General features: G+C 37.6%; 1 protein-coding gene across 4 annotated transcripts in view; it reads left to right on the forward strand.

Moving 5' to 3' along the window:
• Positions 1–26,503, forward strand: part of CLYBL (citramalyl-CoA lyase) — a 347,758-nt gene that overhangs the window by 298,527 nt on the left and 22,728 nt on the right. For all 4 annotated transcript variants that reach the window (XM_007501343.3, XM_016424947.2, XM_056807000.1 and 1 more), the window contains exons 3-7: positions 8,639–8,827; positions 12,462–12,563; positions 14,466–14,559; positions 16,478–16,645; positions 21,348–21,472. In XM_007501343.3, coding sequence (XP_007501405.1) covers positions 8,639–8,827; positions 12,462–12,563; positions 14,466–14,559; positions 16,478–16,645; positions 21,348–21,472 — 678 coding nt within the window. The remainder of the gene's footprint in view (positions 1–8,638; positions 8,828–12,461; positions 12,564–14,465; positions 14,560–16,477; positions 16,646–21,347; positions 21,473–26,503) is intronic.

Here is a 26,503-nt window from a genome sequence, read left to right on the forward strand (position 1 = left end):
TTTTAACTGGGCTTGTGTCTTAGATATCGTATCACCATACTAGTTCTTTGTGACATGAATCTATTTTTCTTTTTTTACTTTCCTCATTACTTTAGCTTTACTTCACAAATCATAACTTTGTTTTAGGGTGAGCCTCTATGCACTTCCGGAAAGCCTCAGCCTCTGGACCTTGTTTGGTCTTGTTTAGTATTATCTTGGATCTTGCTTCTTCTTTTGTAGAGCACTGAGTATTGTGTTTTTTCAGAAGTCTAAGAGGTGGCTCAGGGTAGTGACCTGCAAGTTTTCAGTGGGATCAAAATGATGTGATCTAGAATAAAGTCTGATTGTTGTCCTCCTACTCTCAGCTTTTCTATTCCTGGTGTAAGTTTGGGTCTGGGTAATACAACTGTAGGATTGTTCTAGCTGGAGCTCTAGTAAACTCCTACTCAACCTGACCACTAACTGGAAGGGTCTGCAGGTTCAGAGTGACAGAACTACACACTTTTCGTTCGTCCAGGCTTGTTGATTTGATTACTTAGCTGCACCTCTTACAATAGTTTAAGACCTGAATCTGAGTACCCTGCTCCGTTGTCAGAGCTAAGCAGTGGCTGCCAGCTTCAATTCTTGCTCCTTGCCCAGTACACAATCTTGGGACGGAGACCTCTCCTACCTTGATCCACAACGCCTACACGTTTGTCCTTTTCTTATCCCTGAATCTGAGACCCAGCAACAGGCTGGTTGGCTCCTTCCCCTGCTCCCAAAGTGTCTCTTTCTCTCTGGGTCTCTTCCTGTCCCAGTCCAAGCCTCAGTCTCTTGCTTTTAGAAGACTTCCAATCTTAGAAGGTTTTGCAGTGAGTCTTCCTGGCTAGACCTGGTCCCCAGCGCCCATACACATCTGTTTATCTCTCTCTGAGGACCCGAGCTGTAAAACATGCCTCACTGTGATTCTTTTTCCCTTGGATTTTCTAATGACATCTGAGTATTGTGCTCTTTCTAAGTTTTATTGGAGAAATTGTAGGAAAGATCTGGGCTGTTCCTGCCTTTTCTTTCTTCTCCCTCTTTGCTGATCTCTTAAAGAATAGATCTGAGTCTTTTCTCAATCCTAATCCTTTCAACCAATGTGCTATATTTAATACTTTTGACCAATCTCTCCTCCCAAATATTTTCTCTTTTCTGTGTTCTGGTTCTTCTCTTAGGAGTCTGACCACTCATTCTCAGGCATCTTTCCTGGGAAATACATTTCACACCCCTTAAATTTGGGTAACTCCTGCAGGTTTTCTCCTAGGCTCCTTTCTTCTCCATCTATAGTCCCTAATTGAGTAACATCAGAAACCTATGGGTTTGACTATCATCTCTTTGTAGGTGACTACAAGATCTACATATCTATCCCTAAGATCTCCAGAGCTTCAGTACTGCATCCCAAATTGTTTATTAAACGAAATGGGTGTCCTGGTAACATTTTAACTGAATTTGAACTGCCTAAAAATGAATTCTTCCAATTTCCCCCAAAATCTTTCTCTCTTTCAAAATCAGGCACCATCATTCTTCTGGTTCATAATCTCAGCATTATCCTCGAGTCCTCACTTTCCTTTTCCCTACATAACCAATCAGACAGATCATGCTGTTGATACCTCCACAGCATCTCTCACATCCAACCTCTTCTCTCCATTCACACAGCTACCACTTTAGTTCAGGCTTTCATTGCTTCTTGCCTAGATTATTGCAACAACCTCTTCAGTGGTCTCCCTGTCTCCAGTCCATCCTTCACACAACTATCAGAGTAATTTTCCTTCAGCACAGATCTTATTCTGTGACTGCCCTACTCAGTCAACTCCAGGGGCTTCCTCTGGAATAATAGCATCTGATCTCCCAGATTGTTGTTGTAAGAATCAAATGAGATAATAATTGTAAAGCACTTAGCACCATGCCTGGCACAAAGTAAGTACTATATAAATGTTAGCTATTATTATTATTGGTTCTGAAAGATTGTTGGTTTTTTTGGAGAAAAGCAGAATCAGGAGGCAAGTGAAAGCCTTTTCATTCTAATTTTATATTTCTTCATTGTATGCTTTTCTGTTGTCAATGATAATGAACATGCCCCCGAATGCAAATAAAAATATCTAAGCATGAAAAAAATTAATTCCTCTCCTAAAAATGAATAAAATAATATTCTAGCCATTCAAAAATATATGTGTGTGAGTACCTATATGTATGTGTGTTTTAAAAAATATATTTGAGGACCTTCCCATACTCTCCAAGCTTTTTTATTTCAGTTCAACTTAGGGGTTTGGCTTTTTTATTAAGATTTCAAGTGGACATGATGAATCCTGCTACTTGACTATTTGTAAGGAAAGAAACTAGATTTTAAGTTTCATCACAAAGCTCCACTGTATGATGTCAATAAAGATGATTAACATGTTAATAATCTTAAATTTGCTTATCCAAATACATGCTTCTTCAAAGTAATATTCACTTTATTTCTACAAAGATATATTACTGCCCAGTACTATGGTTTTCCATTTTCCCCAAATTTTTTGTGCCATGCATGGTGGCAAAACAAAATCCTAAAAGGCTTGGCTATATCTTGTCCTTTAACCATGCCATGGCCAAGTTTTAACATCCCTCTTTAATAATTGCCTTTTTTCTCTTCATCAGGACTTTCTCTAACCAGAGGCTTGGTGGTGCTGACTGTAATTTATGTTGTATACATGTAGAAAAAAATAGAGCAAGTATAACTACAATATTGATAAACTATTGTGTATCAAAAGCTCATCAGTTTTTTTGCAAGTATTTAATAAGCAATAAAGCAAAGGAGGGCTCAACTGGAGAGGCTGCTATTGGGAAATGACTAGTATAAAACCAAAAGACATCCACTGAACTTTTAAAAAGATATAAAACATAACCAAAAGAAGTAATATGTAAGATGAGGCATTACAACTGAATAATTCATTTAATTGTTTTTCTTACTTTTGGAAACCTTACGTGACCTTGAACTTTTCTTATTACCTTTTCATAGCTTCTGTTATTATATACAGATCATGGGATGCTTCTTTTACCTGGTAGTGAAAGTGATAAACAACCACTACAACCACTCACATTTATACAGTGTTTAACGTTCATTAAGTTGTGCCTTCAACTTAGAAAAAACCAATGAAGTAGGTGGTACAAACATTATTTATTATCCCCACTTTACAAATGAAGAAACTGAGGTTTAGGAAGGTGAACTGACTGTAGCTTTTCAGACACATAAGAAAAAAATTTAAGAAGAGAAGAACAAGAAAATAAAAGATAGAATTTATTAGTAAGTAGTTTTCACAAATGAGGTAGTCAGCAGTGGTTGGAGTGAAAATTGGATGTGTCCCTATATAAAGAGAGAAAGAGAGGTGCTTGTAGACATCTGCATAGACATACATGCATTTTTTATGAACTTCCAGAAAGTCTGGGTTCACCTCATTTTATTTCTTATCTTAATTACCAAGATTTCAGTTAGATAATATGTCTACATGTTAAAAACTCAACTTATTGCTCTTACTGAACCCAGAGTTTTCTAAAATCTAATCTCCTGTCCATTGTCACTGAAATTACTATCTATTAATACATAACTTTGTGGGTGGGGGTGGGTAAGGGAAGGGTGCTAATTCAGATGTTATGAAACTGTGATAATGCTATTATTTAAGGCATTTATTTAGGTGTGTTTATACTTTGTAGTTTTATAAATAAGCCCAAGGGGCTCCTTCTTAGTTGTCACATTCCTCCTTGACGCTCGTATTCTGTCTGTCTCATCCTATCCGACAGTAGAATTGATGCTGCTCTAATCCCTGGAAGTTTGGAACTAATGAACTGACTGCTGAGCTGCCGCCACGGAGCTTGGTCCCAAACTATACTGTACTTCACACTCGATTTATTCTCCAGATGGCGAGACTGTGCCGCCCTGCCGCGAGGGACCACCTCTTCCACTGGAGTGTAAAAGTGGACGGATGTTGTTTTCTTTGCAGATTTGATAATTCAGAGATAGAAACTTGCAAGGATGATTAGTTATTAGCTTTAATGGGTGCCAATTGAACCAACTGCATGCATATTTTCTTCTTTAATTTCAGTGTCTGTGTGTCATGGTGATGGTTGATTTATCTGCTCTGCTACGTCATGGAGGCCTTCTCTTTCCCAGGTGATGGGAATACAGTCGCTGAAATCACAATACGCCTTGGTTCCTCTCTCAGACAGAGTCAAATATTACAGTGGGTTATGTCTAAGGATGTGTTCATTAGCCACTGGTCCATCATGTAGCCAGCCAAAGCACGAAGGATCGATGAAAGTGGAAACTTGAACACGCACCAATTTTTAGAATGTGTGTCTAGGGATAATCTATTCTGTGCTCAATTCCATTCTCTTATTCTATGGTCCTTGAAGAGAAATTCTCATTCTACCATCATTCTGATTTATTAGGGAACAGAGGATGTTGGTTTGTTTAATGAGTTCCTATTCTCAAGATTCTCCTCTGTTTAATTCTATTATTGCATCCCAGCCAGCCTTGGAGCCTTATTGGATCATCGTAAGAAGATGGGCTTTTTCTACATTTAATACTGTTTACCCAGGTGGGCAACCATGTATTGTCCAAATAGTATAGTTTCTGTTTCATTTATCCATAGTATTCTATTTTTGCCTCTAGAATATAAAACAAGAAGCTTATGGTTTTGAATGATGATTGACTGTCATTACGAACCAACAAACAAAACCTTGCCCTTTGCTTTTTAGGGATTGGATTTGTGCTTTCATTTCCTTTTCCTACTTTCCCCAGGAAGCACTTACCTTGCAGTAGTCCTGTGTGCATGAGTCTACCAGCCATTCTGAGAAGCTGGTGTCTATCAGTCTGCTCCGGAGTTAGTAATACACCTAACAAGATCATGGTTGTGGGGCCAGAAGGCCAGCCATGAGAAGGGAAAAGAAAAAGAAATGTGATAGCGAGATGTATGTGTGTTTGCTTGTGTTTATTTGTGTGGCGGGGAGGGGGGAGACAGAAAGAGCCAGAGATGGCGCAGAGATGGAAATGTCTGTGTATGGTGTATAGAAGAGAGAGAGAGAGAGACTGGTTTGATGAGAGAAAGGTGAGAGAAGATGAGAAGGAAGCAGAAGAAGGAGATTAAGAAAAAGAGAGAGGTGAGAAAGAGCATCTTTTTTTTTTTTCATTCTCGAACGGAATGTGGCTCTCTGGCTGAAACACCCAGAACTAAAACTTAATTGTTCTCAGAAACTGACTCTCTTTTCAACCCAACAGATGGCATGGGTGTGTTTGCTAGCACAGTAACATATTTCACCATTAAAATACCAAAAGAAAAAACCCAACATGCTTGTTGGTTGGTGTAAATTCAGTGAAGTTGTTGGATATTTTGGGATACATACCAGAGGGATGCACACTTAGTTTATGTAAATTGCAACAAGCAACAGCCTGTTATTAAGGGTGTTGTGTGGAAATATACCTAAAAGGACAGAATTTCTTTTTTTTTTTTGAAAGGCCCAGGATGGTGGTGTGTCGAGATGACTTGGTTTTAATTCTAAGCCAAAGGTGGGGAGGAAGGGGGGAGTCTACTAAAATGCTGAGTGTTCACTGTGCATTGTTATAACATGAAAAATACTAATCAGATTATGCCCGAAATTGGAATTGGGTCCTTCATTTGCAGCCAATTTCACAAGGTCTGAATTTTCCTAAGTAGAGCAGAGTGTGCCGAAACCATGGCAATCTGACGTTAGTTAAAATCACAAATGGGTTTAGAGCATGAGCTTTGAACTAATCGTCCACTTCAAATCCAAGTGGAACCTCAAAACAGCTTAGAAGGCAGCTTCTGTTCTCTTCCAACAATAACAATTTAGCAAGTTGACATTGCCAGGAACCCCACATCACGGAGGTTGAGTCTACACGCGCAAAGTGATGTGGAGACGGGAGACAATTATTCAGATGATTTGAGTTTGGTTTTTTTTTTAAACCCAGGTTCACCTCTCGAGCCCAGATAATTGCCCCAACCCTCCATTTCTCTCCATCTAGACACAGCTTGAGTTTGACTCGCTGGAGTGAAAATTAGACCACTAAATGGGAATATTGGCGACAGAGCACTAAGCCCGTTCAGCGTCATCTACGGCACAGGTTTAAGCCCTTCTGGGGCCATGGCAGAAGAGGGCCAAGTCATGGCACGAGGTGTGGAACGTTCCTCTGTAGACCTGCCGCTTTCGCAGTATTTTACCGAATTCACCTCTGCCCTCCTCCGCGGGTCTGGGATAGGCACACAGCATCTTGTCGGGGGTATTGATGGATGGATATCAATAAAGCAACAAGTCTCCGAGGCCCGCTCGGGGCCAGGCACCGCGTGAGGTGTCTGGGGGCTGCAGAGGCCAAAATAAAACAGCCCCTGCCCTCAAGGAGACTCTATTCCATCCGAGGAGATCCCGGGGGCGCAGACGTGGGTTCCACAGAGAGACAGAACACAGACGAGGGAATGGGGGGTGGGAAAGCGGCCCCGGCAGCTGAAGGGGGGCTGGCGGAGGAGAGCAGCATTGGAGCGGAGCTTTGAAGGAAGCTGGGAATTCTAAAAAGCAGAGGTGAGGAGGGGGTGCATTCATGTCTTCTAGCTTTGGAAAGGCCCAAAGGATAGGGCAGGGCCAAGCCACAGGCCGTTCCATTCAAGTTTGTTAACCTTTCGCTTCATTATACCTCCCTTTTAGTGGGTAGGAGTCATCCCTCACGACTGTCTGAACTTAGCCTAATTACGGGCAGCTCCGGCCCTGTAAATCAGGACACCACAAGCTGTCTTGAAGTGGTCTTAGAGCCCCCATTCTGATCTGACCTGACAACTGTAAGCTACTGTTTAACTCAGGCCACATTTGGAAAGCTTCTCGACTTCCACTCACAGCCAGAGACCTGCATCCGTCTGGTTTAAATCGACTGTCATGTGTTGTCTCCCTGATCGGTATTAGCCTGAATATGGCCTTGGATAATTCTCCTGTTTCCTAGATAAGCCGCGCCGTCCAGATAACTGCGTAATGGGGAAGACTTTAAGAAAAAAGAAAGAAAGAAAAAAAAGACATTCATCAGTGGTAGGGGAGGCTTTAAAGTTTTATTAGTATCATAAAAAACCCTTCCCAAATGAAACTACTTTTGATAAGTGTTCAGTCCAACAATGAGAATTTGTTGAAGGCTGTTGGCAAGTTGGAGGAATTTGTTTTGGAGACTGAAATTGGCAGGAAGTAGCAAACCCAAGCCTTCTTTCTCCTCGAAGCTTCCGTTCCCCCCCACAGCTCCCCCCCACTCCATCCTTTCTCTTTCTTTCCCACTGTCACCCCATCTCAGGCCAATTTTTTTTATTTCATTTCAGATTTTGTTTCCCTTCAAGATAAAACTCACATACAGAAGCGGACTTTTTTTTTTTTTGACCAATGAGCAAAGTCTCTGTCAACTTCAAGGGAGAAGTATCTTTGCCTATCACTTCTAGGGAGTTCTTTGTGATAGGATTGCTTTCCAGCTGAATGGTTTGGAGCTTACCCTATAGTATGGGATGTCAGGCTCACACAAGCTTCTTTAAATTGAGTGGCAAGATTCAACTCAGTTAAAAAAAGAGTGAGTGCCAAAAAGGAAAAAAAGAGGCAGGAAGATGTATGTGGAAAAAGAAACTTTATTTCTTCTTATGAGAAAGTGCATAGGAACAGCCAGAATATTGTTATTGCTGCTTGATTTTAAATGGAAACATCCCCCATGTTTACACATTCATTCATTCAACAAATATTTATTATTCATTCAACAAATATTATTATTACTCTGAATTAGGTGCTGGGAAAGATTCTTAAAGAAATCCATAAATTTTTCTTGAATGTAAACAATATATGTCCTGTTTCACATGACAAACAACATAATATGTATCATATGATAATATATGTATAATCTATATTATATTATTTGCCTTCTTGGGGAGGGGGGAAGGATAGGAGGGAGAGAGAGAGAACATGGATTGCAAAATGTCAGAAAATGAATACTAAAAATTGCATTGACACGTAAAGCTGGGAAAAAAATTTTTTAAAAATTTAAAGGATTCTTAAAGAAAAAGGTTGATATTTTAAAGAGTGCGTGGCTAGGAGGGAGAGAGAGAACATGGATTGCAAAATGTCAGAGAATGAATACTAAAAATTGCATTGACACATAAAGCTGGGAAAAAATTTTTAAGTTTTTAAGACTGCATACCCTTTTGGTCCAGTCATTCCACTGCTAGATTTGTACCCCAAAGAGCTAATAAGGAAAATGTTTATACAAAAATAAATGTTGAAAGGATTCTTAAAGAAAAATGTTGATATTTTTAAAGTGTATATGGATAGGAAGGAGAGAGAGAACATGGATTGCAAAATGAGAATGAATACTAAAAATTGCATTGACATGTAAATCTGGAGGAAAAAGTTTAGGTTTTTAAAGGATTCTTAAAGAAAAATGTTGATATTTTAAAGTATATGTGTTTTGGTAGCCATGCTCAGTATTTGAGTAGCCCACAAAGATTATGGAAGGATATTTTCATGGGAACTATATAGTGGCACCCTGGTTTCGAAATAAATGAGTTCTGTTTACAGCCCCAGGTGATCTACTCGATGGAAAAATAAAGTTAGGAAATACTTTCTGTTTGTGCTGTAGAATGAAGCAAGATTGAGAATAGTGAAGACCCTTGAAGAGTTTGATTTGGGCCCAACTGAAAAGTGTGTGAGGATCAACGCAGTGTCCAGTGGCCTTGCTGAGCAAGATTTGGAGGCCCTCCTGCAATCCCAGGTCCTCCCTTCCAGCCTGATGCTGCCAAAGGTTGAAAACCCTGAAGAAATCCGCTGGGTGAGTAGCCAATGATCTGCTACTATTGTTGCTTTAATGAAAGGCCCAAGACTTACTAAGAACATTGATCAGTAGTAAGGCGACTTCTTTAATGCCACAGATTGTTAAAAGGCACCCAGGCAGTCTGGCAAAGGAGGAGAGGGACACCTAAAAACTAATGGGCCTGAGGCGGCATCCATTCCATTGATAGCCACCCAATCTGAGCCCTTTTTTCATTTTTTTGTCAAAGTTCTTTGCAGAGCAGCTTCAGTGGCCCTAAGAAAGAAGCATTAAAAAAAAATAATAATAACCTTTCTGCTTTGTAATCAGATTTGTGTTTGGGGGGAATACCTTTCAATAGCCCTCCCAGGGGCAGCAGAGCAATCCCGGAAGCCGCCTTGCCTGAGAATTTGATCCTTTCTTGCACCCTGCCGGACCCTAACCCCAAAGCTGCCACCTGAAAAGGCCAGCTATGGAAATAGGCTTTACAAAGATTCACTGGGAATCATAGAGACAGGCCCAACCCCACAAGCCACATATGAAAAAATGAGCATAAAGAAGGGGAGGTCACTCCTTAGGGCAACTGGAGGAATAAACAGGAAGCTTTTAACTAGTGTTTTTAATTAGCACAGATATTATTTCCTGAACAGCTCTCTCGTTCTTCCCTTTTTAATTGCTGACAGGTGTGTTTGTGTTTCATGACTGACTTTTTTCAGCCAATAAAAACTGGAAATGTAAAATGGCTGGCATTTCAAATTACTTAAGAAAACTTTGAAATAGGCCTAATTATACTATAATTGTTTTGATTGTTAAAAGGGAGGCGATTTTATTTAGGAGGCTGCCCTTATTGCGGACCCTCGAAGGAAATCGCACATCATTGAGGCCCTCTCCTTGGAGAGAAGGGATGCAAAGGCAGCAGGAGAACTTGCTGGGTGCTCTCGGTCCAGCGGGCCAGGCCACATGTGGGATCCCCCTTTCGCAGCCATCCTTCCTCGCAGAACTTCCCCTGGTCTCTCACGATATTCTTCCCAAAGACCCCTATTCAGAGACCCCCAGATTAATTAAAATCAACTGGAGTTGGCCCCTCAGAAGCTGAGAGATCCAGGTTGGGTTTATGGAGGGAGGAAGGGCCTTCTTGCCACCAAGCACGGTTCTAAATTGGAATGCAATCTGCAGGCAGGCTTCCTGTTTGCCTCCATGCGTTAATATCAATTTAATTTATTTCAAACATCCCCCACACACCAGTTTTCATTTTAGCCTGTGCCTTACTCACAGCCCTCCTTTCCCACTGCCCTCATCCTTGACTTACGAAACTAGGCTGAAACTTAGATCATCTAGTTGGTCTATTTTTTTAACTAAGATTCTTAGTTAGCAGAAGTGCTTTTGCTGTTTATTTTTTTCCTCCTCGTTTTTTATTTATGTGCAGTATAAAACCTCGAGGCTGATGCACAACTAAAAGATGGGCTTACTTGTTTTCTTTTGTCTGAGAATCTCTTGCTTTCCTTTTGTCCCTAGTGTGGGTACTTGTTTGACTGGCACGCCTTATTGGACTATAACAAGCGTAACTCTCCCTCCTTTGTAATGGGACAATTCTCCCACAAATCCTGAACAGTGTGCATTCTTCCCAACACACTATTAGAATGGAAAGAATTGCTGAGGCCTGCTACTTCTTCTCCTCCCCAATCTCTTTGTGTTTTTCCCCCCTTCTTCTCCTCCCCCCACCCTGTCCCCTCCACCTCACTGAAATGAACACTTTACCAGGCCGGAAACATTTAATCGTCTCCTTTTGAAAAAATTAATTGAAACTTCTCCACTAGTTACCTTTTGTGTTAGTACTTAGAGCAATTTTTTAAGAAAGAAGAGGAGGAAGAGGAGGATGGGCAAGAATATTTAATTAAAAATATCCTTTTTAACTTCAAAACAAATGGTATTATGAGGGATTTTTTTAAATTGTTATTTCAGAACAGGGAAATGAATTTTTGCTTATTTTTAAACTAGATGATTTCTGGGCTTAAAACTCCTGCCACAGATAATGAGGCATGAAGCAGTTCTCATTTTTTAAATGAAAAAAAAATTTTTTTAAGTTAACACTCACACCACAAATATTTTAGTACCTCATTTCCAGACATGCAATTTAAATGGCTGTTTTTCTCTTAACTTAGATTAAGGCCGATTTTTTTTATCTATTCGAAGTGAAGCTTATCCAGTTCATACTTACTGTTTTCACTGAGTTATCCCTTCCACTGGAAAAGTTAAGAAAGATGATGATGCCTAAAGAAAATGAAGAGGGGTGGGGGTGGTGACAGGGGAGAGGGAGGACCCTGAAGGAGACTGGGAATAATTCTTCATTACTGAAAGCTGTGATTTATTTTAGCCTAATTGTAAAGTTACTGCAAATTGCTCAAAAGCTTTTTAAAGATCTCAGTGATTAGATTTTTCTTTTAGTCTGGGGGGGGGTTGGGAAAGGAGGGGGGAAGCTAAAAGGGGAAATAACACCTCTAATCCCGCTTCTGGTAAATAGGCTGCCAGCTTTTAAAATGAGTTTCCTTTCTATTAGTCAGAATATTATGCTAAGCCTTAAGCATTAGTTTTTTATGTTGCCATAGCAGCCTTTTTCCTGCAGGGTTGTGACCTGTGATGATTACAGTACAAAGCTTATAGGGTCTTGAAACCCCCTTTGAAGATGAAAAGTCTTTGATGGTTTATATTTATGCAAATCTCTTAGATATGATTTACCCAACTGAGACTGAATGGAGAGATGATTAAAATTCCCTTTTCCTTTGATATCCATTAATGGTTGAATATTCCTTAAATTTAAAACGGATATATATGCTATTTTTGTCTTTATTTACAAAAATATCTTTATCATACCTGTGATATTTTTTCATCTCCCTACAAATTATGCGATCTAGATAAACATAATAGATTTACAATTTAGGAGTATTTTTTTCCCCTTTTGAAAGAGGGGTAAAAAAAAATCAGTGCAAGAGCTTTTGTATGTTTCCAGATGATAGATTTTGGAATTTGGGCTACCCCACTGGCAGCTCAGAGCTAGCTGTGAACTGGTCTCATGGAAAAAATTGGAAAGCTTTGGTCTTCAAAGAATTAAACTTCCTTTTTAAGGTCTTCCTAGGTAAGCTAAAAAATTATGAAGAAAAGCCTCTGAACAAAGGGTAATGGTGCTGTAATGAATAATATGGATGCCACTTAGAAGGCTGCTGAACAGTTACAGTGATGTCAGTGTTGGGCAGGAAACAAAAACAGTATAGCAGGTATAGCAATTGTTCATTGTTTTAAGGGCCTAATGATTTGCATTTAACCAAGGGAGGGGAAAGGTGTTAAGTAAATCTTTTTGCCAGGAAACCAGGAAAACTTCAGAATCTTAGTGTGCTGTAGTTCCAAATCCTAGGCCTCACACTTGATACTTTGGGGTTTTATCATTGAGGCTTGGGATGGGTACTTTTCCCCCCTCTGTTTCATGTTTGTTTGGGGTGGGGGTGAGGGACCAAATAAGCTGGGAAGTGGTTGGGGTGGGGGAGGTGGGGAGGTTAGCTTCCTCAGGTGAAAGATGACAGTGCTGTTTGTATGTCTAAATTTCAACAACCGATAAATTGATTTTTATCTAATCACCGATGACATTTCTTCTGATTTTTAGTTTTCAGACAAATTTGTATTCCACTTAAAAGGCCGAACACTTGTAGAACCAATGAATTTAATCCCTTTTGTGGAAACTGCCATGGGTTTGCTCAATTTTAAGGTAAGAAAATAATGATGTGATTGAAGAGTTCGGTTTTATAAGTCACCTGCAGAGAGCTTTTCCTTTCACTAATCTGTGTTATCATCTTAAAAAAAATATATTTTCCTGTACGGAGTCACAAGCTAGGTAAACATTAATCACCATCTGTTAATTAGGACTGACAAAAACGGATTGTGAGCATTTTAGAAAAAAGAAAAACAAAGAGACTCATTAAGTGCAAAAGAAAAAACTTCCTTGGTCCAATTTGAAATATTTCAACAAAATGTCCCCTCCAGATACCAGGTCTTTCCAGTAATAACTTGTCACCTATTTGTCTTGTAAATAAAACACAAACTTTGAGTTACTCTCACATGCCTAAATAGGTTAAGCAAAACTGGAAAATGTCTTTATCCACTTAACTTTTTAAATTCTCCTTTTTTAAAAACCCCATTTTGACTGTGACATCTTCCAGCATGCTTTCACTAAACATGACCTATAGTGTTTGTGATGCACAGGGTGGAAATTAGACAAGGTTAATGTGTGTTAGTGCCTATAGATATGTGGTTTAGAGTGACTTACATCTTATTTGCTATGTTGTAACGGGTAAACATGCCCTGCTTGCTGGAAAATGTCACAGTGAAAATGTGATTTTTTTTTGAAAAGAAGAATATAAAAAGTGAAATGCATCATGACATTCCCCAGTTTTGCTTAACCTATTCGGGCATGCAGTGGTCATCCAAAGATATCCAAAAAAATTTCCAAAGATATCAGCAATATTGATCACAAGTTGCCTGCCTTGGCTCTCTCATTTTCCCTCAAAAACGGGTATTTTTATATTTGTTTTAACATGCCAACATTCTCTTCTCTTGGACCTGTACTGTGCACCTCGAATAGGGTCCCCCTTTCTCTGAGTTTCTAGCCCAGGTTTCCATGGAAAGAGGTGGGGAGTGTAGAGTGGGGGGTGGAGAGCAGAAATCACAGGCGACAAAGGAAAAAGGAAAAAGGAAAAACGAATGCTTGTTCTGGAGTGACCATGTACTTGAGAAAATGCTCCAAAAGGCAAGTGGAGACCTATTGGACTGTGGAGGAGGAGGCCGTGGCGAGGATTTCCAGATCGGGTGTGCTGCCTGCCTGGTGGTCAGTGTGTTTGCATAGTTAAACCACAAATTCTTCCAGCCTGGCCTCGATCCCCTGAATATAATTAAAAGCATTGGCCAAAAGACACGGTCATGTTGAATATCAGCATCCCAGACAGGCTCGGTTTTAATGGGTTTGAGCATTTTCCTCTGTGGGTTGGCCCCCTCCCTCCCTCCCTCCCAAGAGTGGAAGAGAAAAGGGAACTGATCAGGAAATAGACCAGATGTGATCTCCGTCCATTGGAGCATCCCAACAAAGAGCATCAGAGCCCAAGTTTGAGCGAGAGCTGGTCCTTGCTAAAGCATCACGCAGGACTTGTTGCACTTCCCCATTTCCTTCTCCAGCGTTGCAGCTTTCTCAATGGGATGGACTCCCCAAAAGGAGCCAGTCTGGCAGAACTTTCATTTGTTCTTCAATTCCCCAGGTGCCTCCTCACAGTGTTAAAAAGAGAGTCAGTGTCTTCAAGCAGGAGGGTTCAGGGGGATCCAGCCCGCTTCTCATGGCAGTCCAGTTCCATTTTTAAATATTTTGCCCAAATGCTATAAGCGAGGGAATGTGAACTATGTCAAAGCAGCTCCACCAAAGAGGAGTCCTAAATCCCCACTAATTGTCTTGTATGTGCCTGAGAGGCTACCTTTCACACAGGGAGAGTTGGGGCCGTGCTGTAGGGCTGATTACAGCCAAAAGGTGTCAAGATTTAGATAGTGACATATTACTGTTATATCTCACTCTTTTCTCTGCTGCCGACATTTCTGTGAAAACCACTTTTGTTGTCCTCATTTAAAGGCTGTCTGTGAAGAAACACTGAAGACAGGATCTCGAGCAGGTCTTCATCTGGATGCAGTTGTTTTTGGAGGAGAGGATTTCCGGGCCAGCATAGGTTCTAAATGCTCGAATGCCTTTTAATTCTATATTTTTCAAAGGCTCAGTCCATAAAAGTATTGCTGTTCAATAGCCTGTTCTGGTTGTGGTCTTTGGTAAAGTCGCTTTTAGGGCTCCTCTCATATTTAAAAAGTTTCTCCTTAATTTTTTGGAAAACCTGATTGCAGACCACTGAAATACTATACTTCTCCAAGTGTAGCATAGCTAATATAAAATAACCTGTTATCCAAAAAGTTCTGTAATGCCATAGAAATTTATTGTTCATATATTTAACTGTTTGGATAAACTCTATAGAACTACACAATTTAAAAATAATGTGTTTTCCTACCTATTTAAAAGCAATTTGTACTGTAAACATTTGATTATCGAGTTATTTTAAAATGTGGATCATTTGTAGTGTTTTTAATAGAATTTGTCATAGTTTAGTGTCTCCTATAAGGAAAATGGTGGGTTAGAATAATTTTTAAAACTCAAATCTCCCCTAAGACACATTTTGTAACCCCTTGCATTTTAAATATCTATTAAGATACCACCCTATCCTTGAATTTTTTAAAATGTTTTCACTACCTTTTGTTTTTACATCATATTCATTTCTAATCATATCCAGGTCCTCTCCCCTATACAATGAGTCATTTCTTACACAAAGATTTTAAAAGAAAGTGGGGGTGGGAAGAGTTAAGCCAAAATAACTGCCAGTTCAACCATGTCTAACAGTATATTCAGTATTCCACACCCATAGTCCCCCACCTCTGCAACATTCCTCACTATTTTTTGTAGTCCCTTCTAAATTGTAATTTTTGAATTAGATATAAGCATTACTGGAAATAATATGTATATTTAGAAAATATAGTATCATAAAAACAATTGTTTCTAGACCTAAAATTAGAGTAGATAAGTGATTAGACTATCCCAGGCCACATCAAAATAGTAAGCTTGGAGAGAAATAAAATAAAAGTTGTATATAATACTGGCATCCACATAAGCAGGTTATATTATCAGGAAGTTCAGTGAAAGAAGGAGAGAGAATATCAGAAAACACTGTGGCACCCAGTTTTTCCAGGTCTTTTATCCAAATAAGTTTAAGGACTTGGCATAAGATATCACTTATGACAGGATTTACAAATAGGAGCTTGTCATTCTGTTCTCAGAGGGAGTTTTTAACTATTTCCTTAGGTATCTGCAAGACCACCTGTGTAATAGTACTATTGATTTGACTGTTTTCAAAAGTATATAATCAATAGAAGAAAGGAATAACTCCTCAAAGTCATTGTTGATCTAGATTACCCTGATATTATTATCGAGAGAAAATTGTAATTTTATGTACATTATAAGAAATACCTTGTGATAAATATGCATATAATATATATATATATGACAAAACTTTTAGTGCAATTTAAACTTTAATACCTTCAATTGTACTAAGACTTTGGGGGAGAGGGAGAAAGAGAGAGACAGAGACAGAGAGACAGAGACAGAGAGGAAGAGGGAGGAAGGAGGGAGAGAGAAGAAGGAAGGAAGGAAGGAAGGAAGGAAGGAAGGAAGGAAGGAAGGAAGGAAGGAAGGAAGGAAGGAAGGAAGGAAGGAAGGAAAGGAAGGAAAGGAAGGAAGGAAGGAAGGAAGGAAGGAAGGAAGGAAGGAAGGAAGGAAGGAAGGAAGGAAGGAAGGAAGGAAGGAAGGAAGGAAGGAAGGAAGGGAGGGAGGGAGGGAGGGAGGGAGGGAAGGAGGGAAGGAAGGGAAGGGAAGAAGTAATATTCCTCATGATTAAACTTTGGTTTAAGCCACCCCTTTTCAACTGTCTTTAAACAGTCATTTTCATAGTTGTAATTCTATAAAGAAAAAACTATGTTTTAACAGTAAATATGTGTTAGTCTTCCAAAGTCAAACATTTCCCTTTGTCTATAATAACCCATTTTCAGGTGCAACAAGTAGTAAAGAAACTCAAGATATTCTCTATGCCCGGCAAAAGATTATTGTTGTAGCAAAAGCCTTTGGACTACAAGCCATAGATCTCGTATACATCGACTTTCGAGATGAAGATGGACTCCGCAGGCAGTCAAAAGAGGGAGCCATCATGGGCTTTACTGGTATGGTTTCCTGATCATGTTGTTGTTTTTTCTCTTTCTTAATCTGTTTCAAAGCTGTGTCTGGTTTAATATGGTAGAAACTCTAGAAATGAAAAATACTCAAAATGCAGTCTTCTATAAATACCCAAACATCTATACTTTGCCTATGATTTTAAACATGGAAAAGCTACATTGGGTGAAAAGCATTGATTGAATGCATGCCAGGAAAGGAGTAACATTATTTGTATTTTATGAACTTTTAAAAAAAAGCATCACCTGTCATATTTTTTCTTTATATTAATTATGGTCATTTTCCCACTCTGAGCTTGACTTTTTTTTCTGTTTTCATTGGATTGGGGAGAATTGTATTTAGGTAAATTATTAGATTGGGAGAGTTAGAGAGAAGGCTAAGAAAAAATACTAAGTTCTTTTTTTGTTATTTTGGTGACATTTTCTGAGATTTGTTTTTTCCTGTAGCTTATTTTTTTTTCTCTCCCCGCCCCCTTCTTCTCATCCCCCCACCTCCCAGTAAGTGTCTGTGCACCTGGCGACACCTACGGGTACTGGCAGGCAGCGAGACCAGCAGGCTCCTTGCAACTAAGCCCTGTAATGCAGGCTGCTATCCAGTGATTGGTGTACCAGATCACTCAGACACCCCTATGAGCCAGGGTAGCAACCGAAGATTGTGTTTTTGCAATAGAAATCTATTGTTTGACATATACACAATGGGATTCTATAACCAAAAAAAAAAAGGAAGGAAGGAAGGAAGGAAGGAAGGAAGGAAGGAAGGAAGGAAGGAAGGAAGGAAGGAAGGAAGGAAGGAAGGAAGGAAGGAAGGAAGGAAGGAAGGAGAGAAAGAAATAGAAAAAATGAAAAAAGAAAGGAAGGATAAACTAACATGGGATTTTCTTATATTCCAGTTAGAATTAACTTTAAAATATACTCAAACAATGAAGAAATCTAAATTGAAATTATTTATTATGGACATTTTGGTTTAAATATTACTAAGTAAAAATTATTGAAAGAACATGACAGGATTTAAAAAGATAGCAGATGATAACTTTAGTGCAAAATAAAAATGAAAGAACTATTTCATTTTCAAGCATTTTTCTCTTTAAGACTTAAGTAAGCTCAGAGTTTTGTTTGTGGTCTTCTTATTCACAAATATTCGACAAATATGGCTCCTTATTGATACCACTAAATATGGTCAGATTTCAAGAACTTTAATTCATTTTCACTAAATTGAATGCCAATTGAGGAAGAAAACAGTCACTGTAGTGTGGGTGGCCCTATTACACCTGTCTCTCTTCCTGATGGCTAGTTAAGACGAGGCCAAAATTGACAACTTTGGGAAAGATTTCACGCAGTCTGCCCAACAGACTTCGGTGTTGTAAACCTAAGATGTGTAGGGTTGGCTGCCAAGCAGCCAGATGTTGCTTTGAAATGGAAACTAATTCAATAAAAACAGAAAACAAACACTAGGTCTATAGTGGCCCGTGTGTGTCACTATCACTCATTATGACCTAGGCTGGCCTTGGAGAAGCATCGTTTTTGCCTAGAGAAGTAGACAAACTAGTAGCTTGGTATTTCAGCCCCCAAAGTTAAGCATGTGAAGGCAAGTTAGATTCTCAATTCAATCAGAGAACAAATTATTTCAGATCAGGTTTAAAGACCTACAGGGGGCACAGGACTCATTAGTATGAACTTGCAGCCCCACCATTGCTGTTCTTAGTCTTCAGGACCTTGAAAATCACACACACAAAAAAGAAAGAAAAGAAAGTGTGGAGTGTGGGGGGAGGCATGGGAGGGAGCAGGAAGGGAATGGGGGGGGCAGAGGGGTGGATGATGTGAGGAAGAGGGGGGGAGGAATCAAGGCTGCCCATTCTAAACTCACACAGATAGGCCAGTAGGGAGTAAAAATCAGTAACTTTTGACTCTAGAGGCCATGCAACAAAAAACACTTTTTCCCCTCGTTTGAATAGAAAAATCCCTTGCATATGCCTGCTAGCTTTCAGCAGACCAGTTAAGGATTTTATAATGACATCTTTTATACCTCTTAGGGCCTGTTTATCCTAGCACTTAATGGCTACATGTTGTCTTATCACAAAGAAATAAACTACCTAAAACAAGTAGTGCAAGTTTTTAAAAACCACTTTTTAAAAGAAGAAAAGGGTCCACTGCATGGAATTGAGGAGGGGGATCTCTTACCAGGCAGAATCCAGAAAGCCAAGGATCTCACTTACTTTTAAACTGACATGTTTTAAGCGAGTGATCTCTTCTTTAAGATTATTATCTGGGTGATAATGTCTCAGCGTTAGATTGGGGTTTATTTTTACACCCTAAATTGTTTTATAGAGTCAAAATCCATGGGGGTTGATTTTTAAGTCAATGCCTTAGGTATGTCAGTGGTTGTTAAACTTAGAAATCTTTTGCCCAAAAGGCATTTAAAAAAAAACCCAGCAACAAAAATTACACCACAAAAAAGTAAACCTTAGGATAAAGCTTGAACAGCTGACTTCGTCATTATAGTTTTTCCACTACTACATGCTGGGAAGAAAGATATAAATATGAAGCACTATAGGTTTTCTCCTTTTTCTAAGTCTTTTGTAGAAGACAAAAATGACACCATCATACAGTTACCTAAAAGACTTGACAGGTATTGATTTAAAGCACGATATATCAAGTGGTACTGTAAAAAGGATTTCATGGTCATAAATTTTAATGTCTTCCAATTTTGCACCCTCTCAGTAACTTGTCAATAACAACACTTGAGTATAAAATATTTGCCTCATTCCTGCATGGCATTAAAGTCTATTATACAGTTGTTGGGATACATAAGATATAACCAAAGGGGAACCAACAATATAAAATTCATGTTAGATATTTTCTGAAATTTACCTTTTAGTGTCATTGTTGATAGGATTTGTCTGTTTCCATATGTTGGAAATATCATTTTCATTTTTAAAATCCAGGGACATGTCTGAAAACTATTTATTGGACTTTAATCTTGTAATGCTTTTTGCAGACTATACTTGTTCTGCAATTCGAAAAACCTAGAACACATTGTTTCCAGGAAATCTGGATCTTTGGATATCAATATGAATTATGTATATAGGTTTAAAATTCAGTATTAACCCTGAGTAGAAAATGAATGCCAATATGTAACTGGCTCCTGTTCCTAGTAAGTGTCACAGTTAGATTTTCAAAATAAAAATTTCAGCATCTAATGTTGAAAAAATCTGAAACCAAGAACTTTAATTCTTTCCAGAAATTATTCTTTGAATGATTTCACATCTATTTACTGTGTACAGCTATTTTTGTACAAATCTTCTTTTATTAAAGTATTTTTATTAAAGTCATAGCTGAGCAAGAAAAGGCTATGGGTGTTTTAATTATATTATCTCAAAGAATCACAGTTCTCCCACATGAAATGTTAAAATAAACCTTTTTATTACAAATGTCATTCTTATTTAGACTCATGTAATGATGGCATTATAAAATTAAATGATGGCATTATAAAACATAAAGAATAAAAATTATACTTGCTAAATGCTAAAAAAATTGCTGGCTAAAAATACAAGTGAAAGAAATGTAGCAAAATATACTCACCAGTGTGAATTGTTATTAATCATATATTCGTTTTCAATCCATAAACATGACCAATAATTTTATCATGTAATGAAATATAATAGCATCATTACTGTACCACTAAATTATGTTACATTTTATTAATATGCTCTGATTAGAATCTCTGTTTCTTTGGTCATTTGTTGTACTGTTTAAAAATGACTACATAATTTCATCATTTCCTTTGACAGTTTTGATCTTTATATAAAGTCAGGGTTTTTTTCTATCCATGAACAATTAGAGTAAATATGTCACTATTTCTCTCATAGAGAAAAGAGTTCCTTTTTAAGTATGGCATATGGCTGCTTGAGAAACAAACCAAATCCCTTAATTTCTGTCATCAAAAAGAAAAATATGGACATCGTACTGGTTTTTGTTGTCAAAATTGTTTTTAATAAATCTAAATTTAAATCTTTTTTAAAAACTTCATACTTTTTATCATTATGCTCAGATTTATCTTTTCTTTCATAAAACTGATTGAAACTTCATTGAAAATCTGGTTTTCTATTTCTTATTGCAAAAGTATATAGAAAAATGAAAGTAAATTATAGATTTAATTGGTGGCAGCACCTAAGGTGAATTGTGTTGGTCATTCTGTTTCTTTGGGCTTTATGGTAATCAAAATGCAGCTTCTTAAAAACATATCATGGCACTTGGGAGAATTCTGCAACATATGGAAAGAGTTACTTGTAAAATTTAATACCCATCATTTCACTGGGTTTCATTTCTATTTTAGCTGAAAGACATTTTCAAAAATCATCAATTAAAGAGATTTAATTCCATTCAAAACCCTGACTCAAAGCACTTGCCCAGGCTATACACCTGTAACTGGAAATAGGAAACTGTCCATGTTGACAGTAGAATTGTACCTCTATAAGGAAACAAATACAATAAGTTCCATTGTTTTGTTTGTTCTTAATTCTGATTTCTAGAGAAAGCCTGCCTGCTTGCTAGTCTTTTTTTTTTTAAAGTACTAAAATAATTAGTTATTTAACCTATAGTCTATGAGGCATTCAGGATCCTCGAGTGGTTGAAACACTTTGTTTGAACATCTGTTTGTTGTTTCATGTTTCCAGTGTTATTAATCTTCTTGTAGGTAAGCAGGTGATCCACCCGAACCAAATTGCAGTGGTCCAAGAGCAGTTTTCTCCAACGAGTGAAAAAATTAAGTGGGCCAAAGAACTGATTTCTGCTTTTAAAGAACATCAACAATTAGGAAAGGTAATGGTCTTGTTTTAATGCCTCATACATAATAATATTTAAAAGAGTATTTAAACGATATTAAAGGTAGTAGCAAAGTGTAGAAAGGAATGAAAAATATACATTGGCTGGTTCTTTTAAAATATAGTATATCAATTAATGATTTTACAATATAGTCTCCATAAATGAAAAGACTTCATGTGATTGACATTTTTTATTCACTCTCCCCACTTTCCTAAGCAGAATTTTAAAGTCTATTGAATTCATTTTTTCCACATCTCATAATTTGCCAGCACTGGGGAAATATAAAAAGGCTCTTAAGTTTTAATGTACTGATATGAGTGAAGCATAGGTATGAGAATAATTCAAAATTGAAGCAAGAGCAAATTGTTATGAGATGAACACCGTTTGGCTAAATGTTTCTTGTGGGAGAATAAATAAATTCCAACTTTTTTTAATGTGGAAAAAAATCTCTTCAGAATTAGTCATTTAAAAGTGGGCGGTTTTATGTGCATTTGTACCAATTTCTGGACCTGAGATTTGGATAGAGTCGAAAGCAAATTAACACTGGAATATGGTTGTTCCTAATTTAGTGCATCATTGAGTCTCACGTTTCCTGCTCTGTGGGTTTCTGCTATGTAAATATTGCAGTGGTGATGCACAATCTGTCTCCACTTTGTGCCAGTAATACTTAAATTAGGTGTCGCCGGAAGGAAGATTTTATGCCAGTTGCAGCATTGTCAGTTAATTATCTTAAAGGTTATTTGCTATAATCCAGTTTGCCTCTTTTTTAGAGGAAAGAAAAAAGTTGCATCTGTAAATCTGTTCCTACTAGTTAATAGCTAAAGCGGATTCTGGTACTTCTATGAGAGATGAAGTTGTGGTATTGGCAATAGGAGGTTGCTTAGCAAAGGAAAGACCCCTGAAAAATGATTAAGGAACTAATTACTCAACAAGCAGAAGATACTCTCTGCCCTTTTCCTTCGGCAGTAAAACCAAAGCCTGAATTTGACAAGTATCACCTTTTACACTTTATACTACTAAACATAAGCCTTAAAATCTGAGAGATTTAGGGGAAGTGGGTGACAACAGAAAATGCTCCATTTTCTGGTCTTCTCTTTCTCTCTTCCACTGACACCCCTGAGATTCTCTCTCTCTCTCTCTCTCTCTCTCTCTCTCTCTCTCTCTCTCTCTCTCTCTCTCTCTCTCTCTCTCTCTCAAACAAACACACAGACGCACACACACTCCCACATTTTTTTAAATGCCAAAAGTTGAACCACGCTAAAAAATGGGGGTGGGGAGTGTAGCTTGAGTCTGCCTCCCACCTCCTGGTTCCATGATAGGTAGCAGCAATTTATTTTGAGATGGAGGGACATCCATCTCTGGTTACCTGCTTGTGCTTCCTGGAGAACTATTTTTATTTTGGTAGTTAATTTGTTTTATTCCTGCCTCTCACTCAGCATCCCAGCCCTCATTCTGTTTCCATGTGAATACAGTGTAGACTTGAAAACACCCTGTAAAACTCATACATACAAAATAATTTTATCATTTTCTCTTTTCTCACTCACCTATGCCTGCCTGTGCACACACACACACACACACACACACACACACACACACACACAAAACACACGCAAAATGAGTTTCGGTATCACTGGTGTGTACCTCATGCGAGTTCAGAAGAACATGGAGGGGTAAATACTTTCTCCTGAAATAATAAGCTGGGATAAGCTGTTGACCTTAAAAATGACAAGCCCAGCAGATCCCCAATCTGGGCTTGCAATGAACACATCAACAGCCTGTGTTCGTGTGGTGCTGGATGCCAAGGAATGAGGCCACCAGGCATGCGAAGGAGACACCGGGGAGTGGGAGAGGTGAACCTAAATTTCAGTTTTAGGAAAATAGAATCCAAACTAGAAACACACTATTGAACTGGCATTTAAGTAACTCGAATGATGAAAACAACACTTTTCCTTTGTGTTGGGAAAGTGCAGTTCCTGGGGAAAATTGTCCCAACCTGTTCAAGCCTTTTGACGATGGCAATGCTTGAATGGGAGAGATTATAAAATGTTTTTAATCAGGAACGCTATCTTGTTGGGGCATAACAGTGTGGCAGGATCTATTTTCTTGGGAAAAAATCATAGAAATTAGAGTGAGGTGGAGAGGAAAAACTATTAGGTCATCTCTACCCTGCCCTGAAAGTGTAGGTTTATTCCTTACAGCCTAGCCTCTGGTTCTTTGTCCAGTCTAGGTTTGAATCACTCAAGTAATGGGGCTTCCAGGTGGGGCACATGGCTATTTTACCCAGTTAGCATTTTTTTTCATTTTGCCTAAACATTGATTGGTCACAAGAATTGGGTCTGCAGGTAGGTGACTAGGTCTTGAGGGGATCTTGGGGTTTAAATAATGTGGGTTTGGTTTACAAAGACTTGGTATAAATAGGTTGTTCATTATAAAGTATTGCTCCCAGCCAACAGTTAATCTGTTTTACTAAAGAAAAAATAGGAAATCTCTTTTACTGAGTTGGTCTAGAACACAGGTAACTCTCAAAAGCAGGAAACTAGGGGTTTGGGTCTTAGTGAAGTCCCCCCCATGCCACCACACACACAAAGAAGAAACCTTTTTTCCCTCTCTGTCAATTAAATTTTTTTCTGGTATTGCTTTGATATGGAATCATCCTGATAAAGCAATGAAGCAAAACAACTTGATTTCTTCTTCTCTTCTTTCTTCTTCTCTCATCTCAAATTATATTCTGCTCAAAGATCAGAATTATCTATGAAAATCACACTGTTGGCATGTCTTTTGTGTTTTCTTTCTGGTGTTATTAATCAAAACTGAAAGTTCTCTTCTCTTCTCCCCAGAAAAAAAGATAATAAAATCCTGGAAATTTGAATCGATAGCTCATGGACAGATAAATTATTTTATTTCAGCTGGTATGAACACAAGTTGTTTTTGTTTTGGTTTGGTTAGGCTTTTTTGTTGTGCTTTATTTTTTAATTAAAGTTCTGCATAAAGTTTGATGTCTTCAGCTCAATCCCTAGTGAGCAACATTTTAAATTTAAAAATAATAATCAGCTCATATAATTTATCACAATTTGGCAGGTAGTTATGGTAGTCTTTGTCTGGAAAAGATCTGAACCTAGGCTACTTCAGGCTATTTATAGAATAAAATATTCAACCCAGTTGTCCCCACCAGTAAAAATTAAGAGCATGAGTTGGCATTAGAAAATTTTTAAAGCTCATATTTGTTTCTTGATCTGTGGGGGAAAGAGAAAATTCAAGATTCAATCTATCACAGTGATGCTGATATTTTAACTTTCATAAATTAAAATATTTTATGCCAGTTAATTGAGTTATGTTCTATCTGTCCTTAATGACCCATATTCTTTCAAAGAGTCAGAGGTAAGGCTTCAGTTTAAGATATAGGCTCCATTTGCCTTTTTTAAATTCCTAATTCTTTTGAAAAATTAGTTAATCCATGAAATGAAAATCTTTCCACTGCTAATGCCTTTTGCTTATCACATGTGATTTGTATTAATTTCACAAAAATATTTCCCAATAATTTGATTCCATCTTGGCTCCTTAATAGCAATTACTAAACTGCGTCACACATTTTTTTCATTGTTTTGGGGGAATGAGGTAGAGGGGAGTATAGATCATATGAAAATTTTCATTAAAAGTAAATATACAAACATGTAGGCTTTATCCAAAATAATAAAATTCTAATTACATTAGAAAACTGTATTTTAGTCTAAATTCTGCTTATTGAATAAGTGGGATTTTTCTACTAGTTCTTTTAAACACTGGGCATTTTAATTGATATAAAAAAGATACTTAAAATGAAAAAAGTATTCAAAGATTTATAAATGTAAGTGAAATGTACATTAAAATCCTATAAGATGTATGTATATTTCATATATCATAGGATTTTATACAAGTATGGACATATGTATCTACATCCATAGAGATGTAGGCATAAATCAGAATTCTGGTACAAACCAGATTATTTCTCCATCTACTTTTCATCATTTCCAAGGCAAATACAACAACTAAGAGAAAAAGATGATCATTTAAAAATTCTTATCTCCTCCTTTTATTTATAGAGGAAATCACAGCATAAAACCACATGATCACTTTCCAAATAGAGACTAAAGGGGAAATTTTTCAGAGAATAAAATAGAATGTATGTTTATTAGTTATATATATGTGTGTGAATATATGATAACATACAACATGATTATTATCTAAATTTTTAAGTGGTATAATAAGGCATCTATATCCAAGTGTACAGTAATTTGGGGACTCTTCCAGAATATCCTTCTTTGTTTTTATAATTATCTCTGTCATTCTATTATTTTGAGTCTGCTTTTAGCATTTCTCATTTTTTTGTTTGTCCTCACGTTTTATTTTATTCATTACTTCCTTTGCTTCTTATAGCTGTATTTGAAGGCTTTCTTTGCCCTATTTACATATATTTCAATTATTACTTATAATATTTTATTAACGAGAAGGTGTTAATCATAGGATAACTCAGTTTCTTCAACAGAGATAAATACTAACAGGTCAAGTTATTGCCTGTCTTCACATAGACTTCCTCATTACTGAAAAGTTCTAATTTTATTTAGAAGATTTAAGTGAGATCAGTTAGCTATTGCAAAATAATAGAATTAATAGACTAGCAAAAATTTTAGGCATATAATTAGGCATATATAATTATGAACAAATCTTAAATAAAGAATGACAGTTCATATTAGGGACATGTCCACTTCTTAGAAAATACAGAAAGTAATACTCTTAGCCAGCTCTAAATATTAAAAACAATAACTTACATAGGTATCTGACTGAATCTCACACATGTCTTATTTGTATTTTCAAAAGCATAGAAGAAATAATGTTATCCAGATGGTCTTATAGCAGGCTCACAGAGACAACTCGGAAATGTCCGTCCAAGCCCAAAAATATTATTTCCATGCATTCCCAAGCCTGCAATCCCACTATCTCTCTTTGCCTCAGATCAAATTGGTGCCCTTTTTGTCAACTGAAAAGAACTAT

The sequence above is a fragment of the Monodelphis domestica genome, chromosome 8 (assembly GCF_027887165.1).
Source record: "Monodelphis domestica isolate mMonDom1 chromosome 8, mMonDom1.pri, whole genome shotgun sequence".
In the NCBI taxonomy this organism is placed as follows: domain Eukaryota; kingdom Metazoa; phylum Chordata; class Mammalia; order Didelphimorphia; family Didelphidae; genus Monodelphis; species Monodelphis domestica.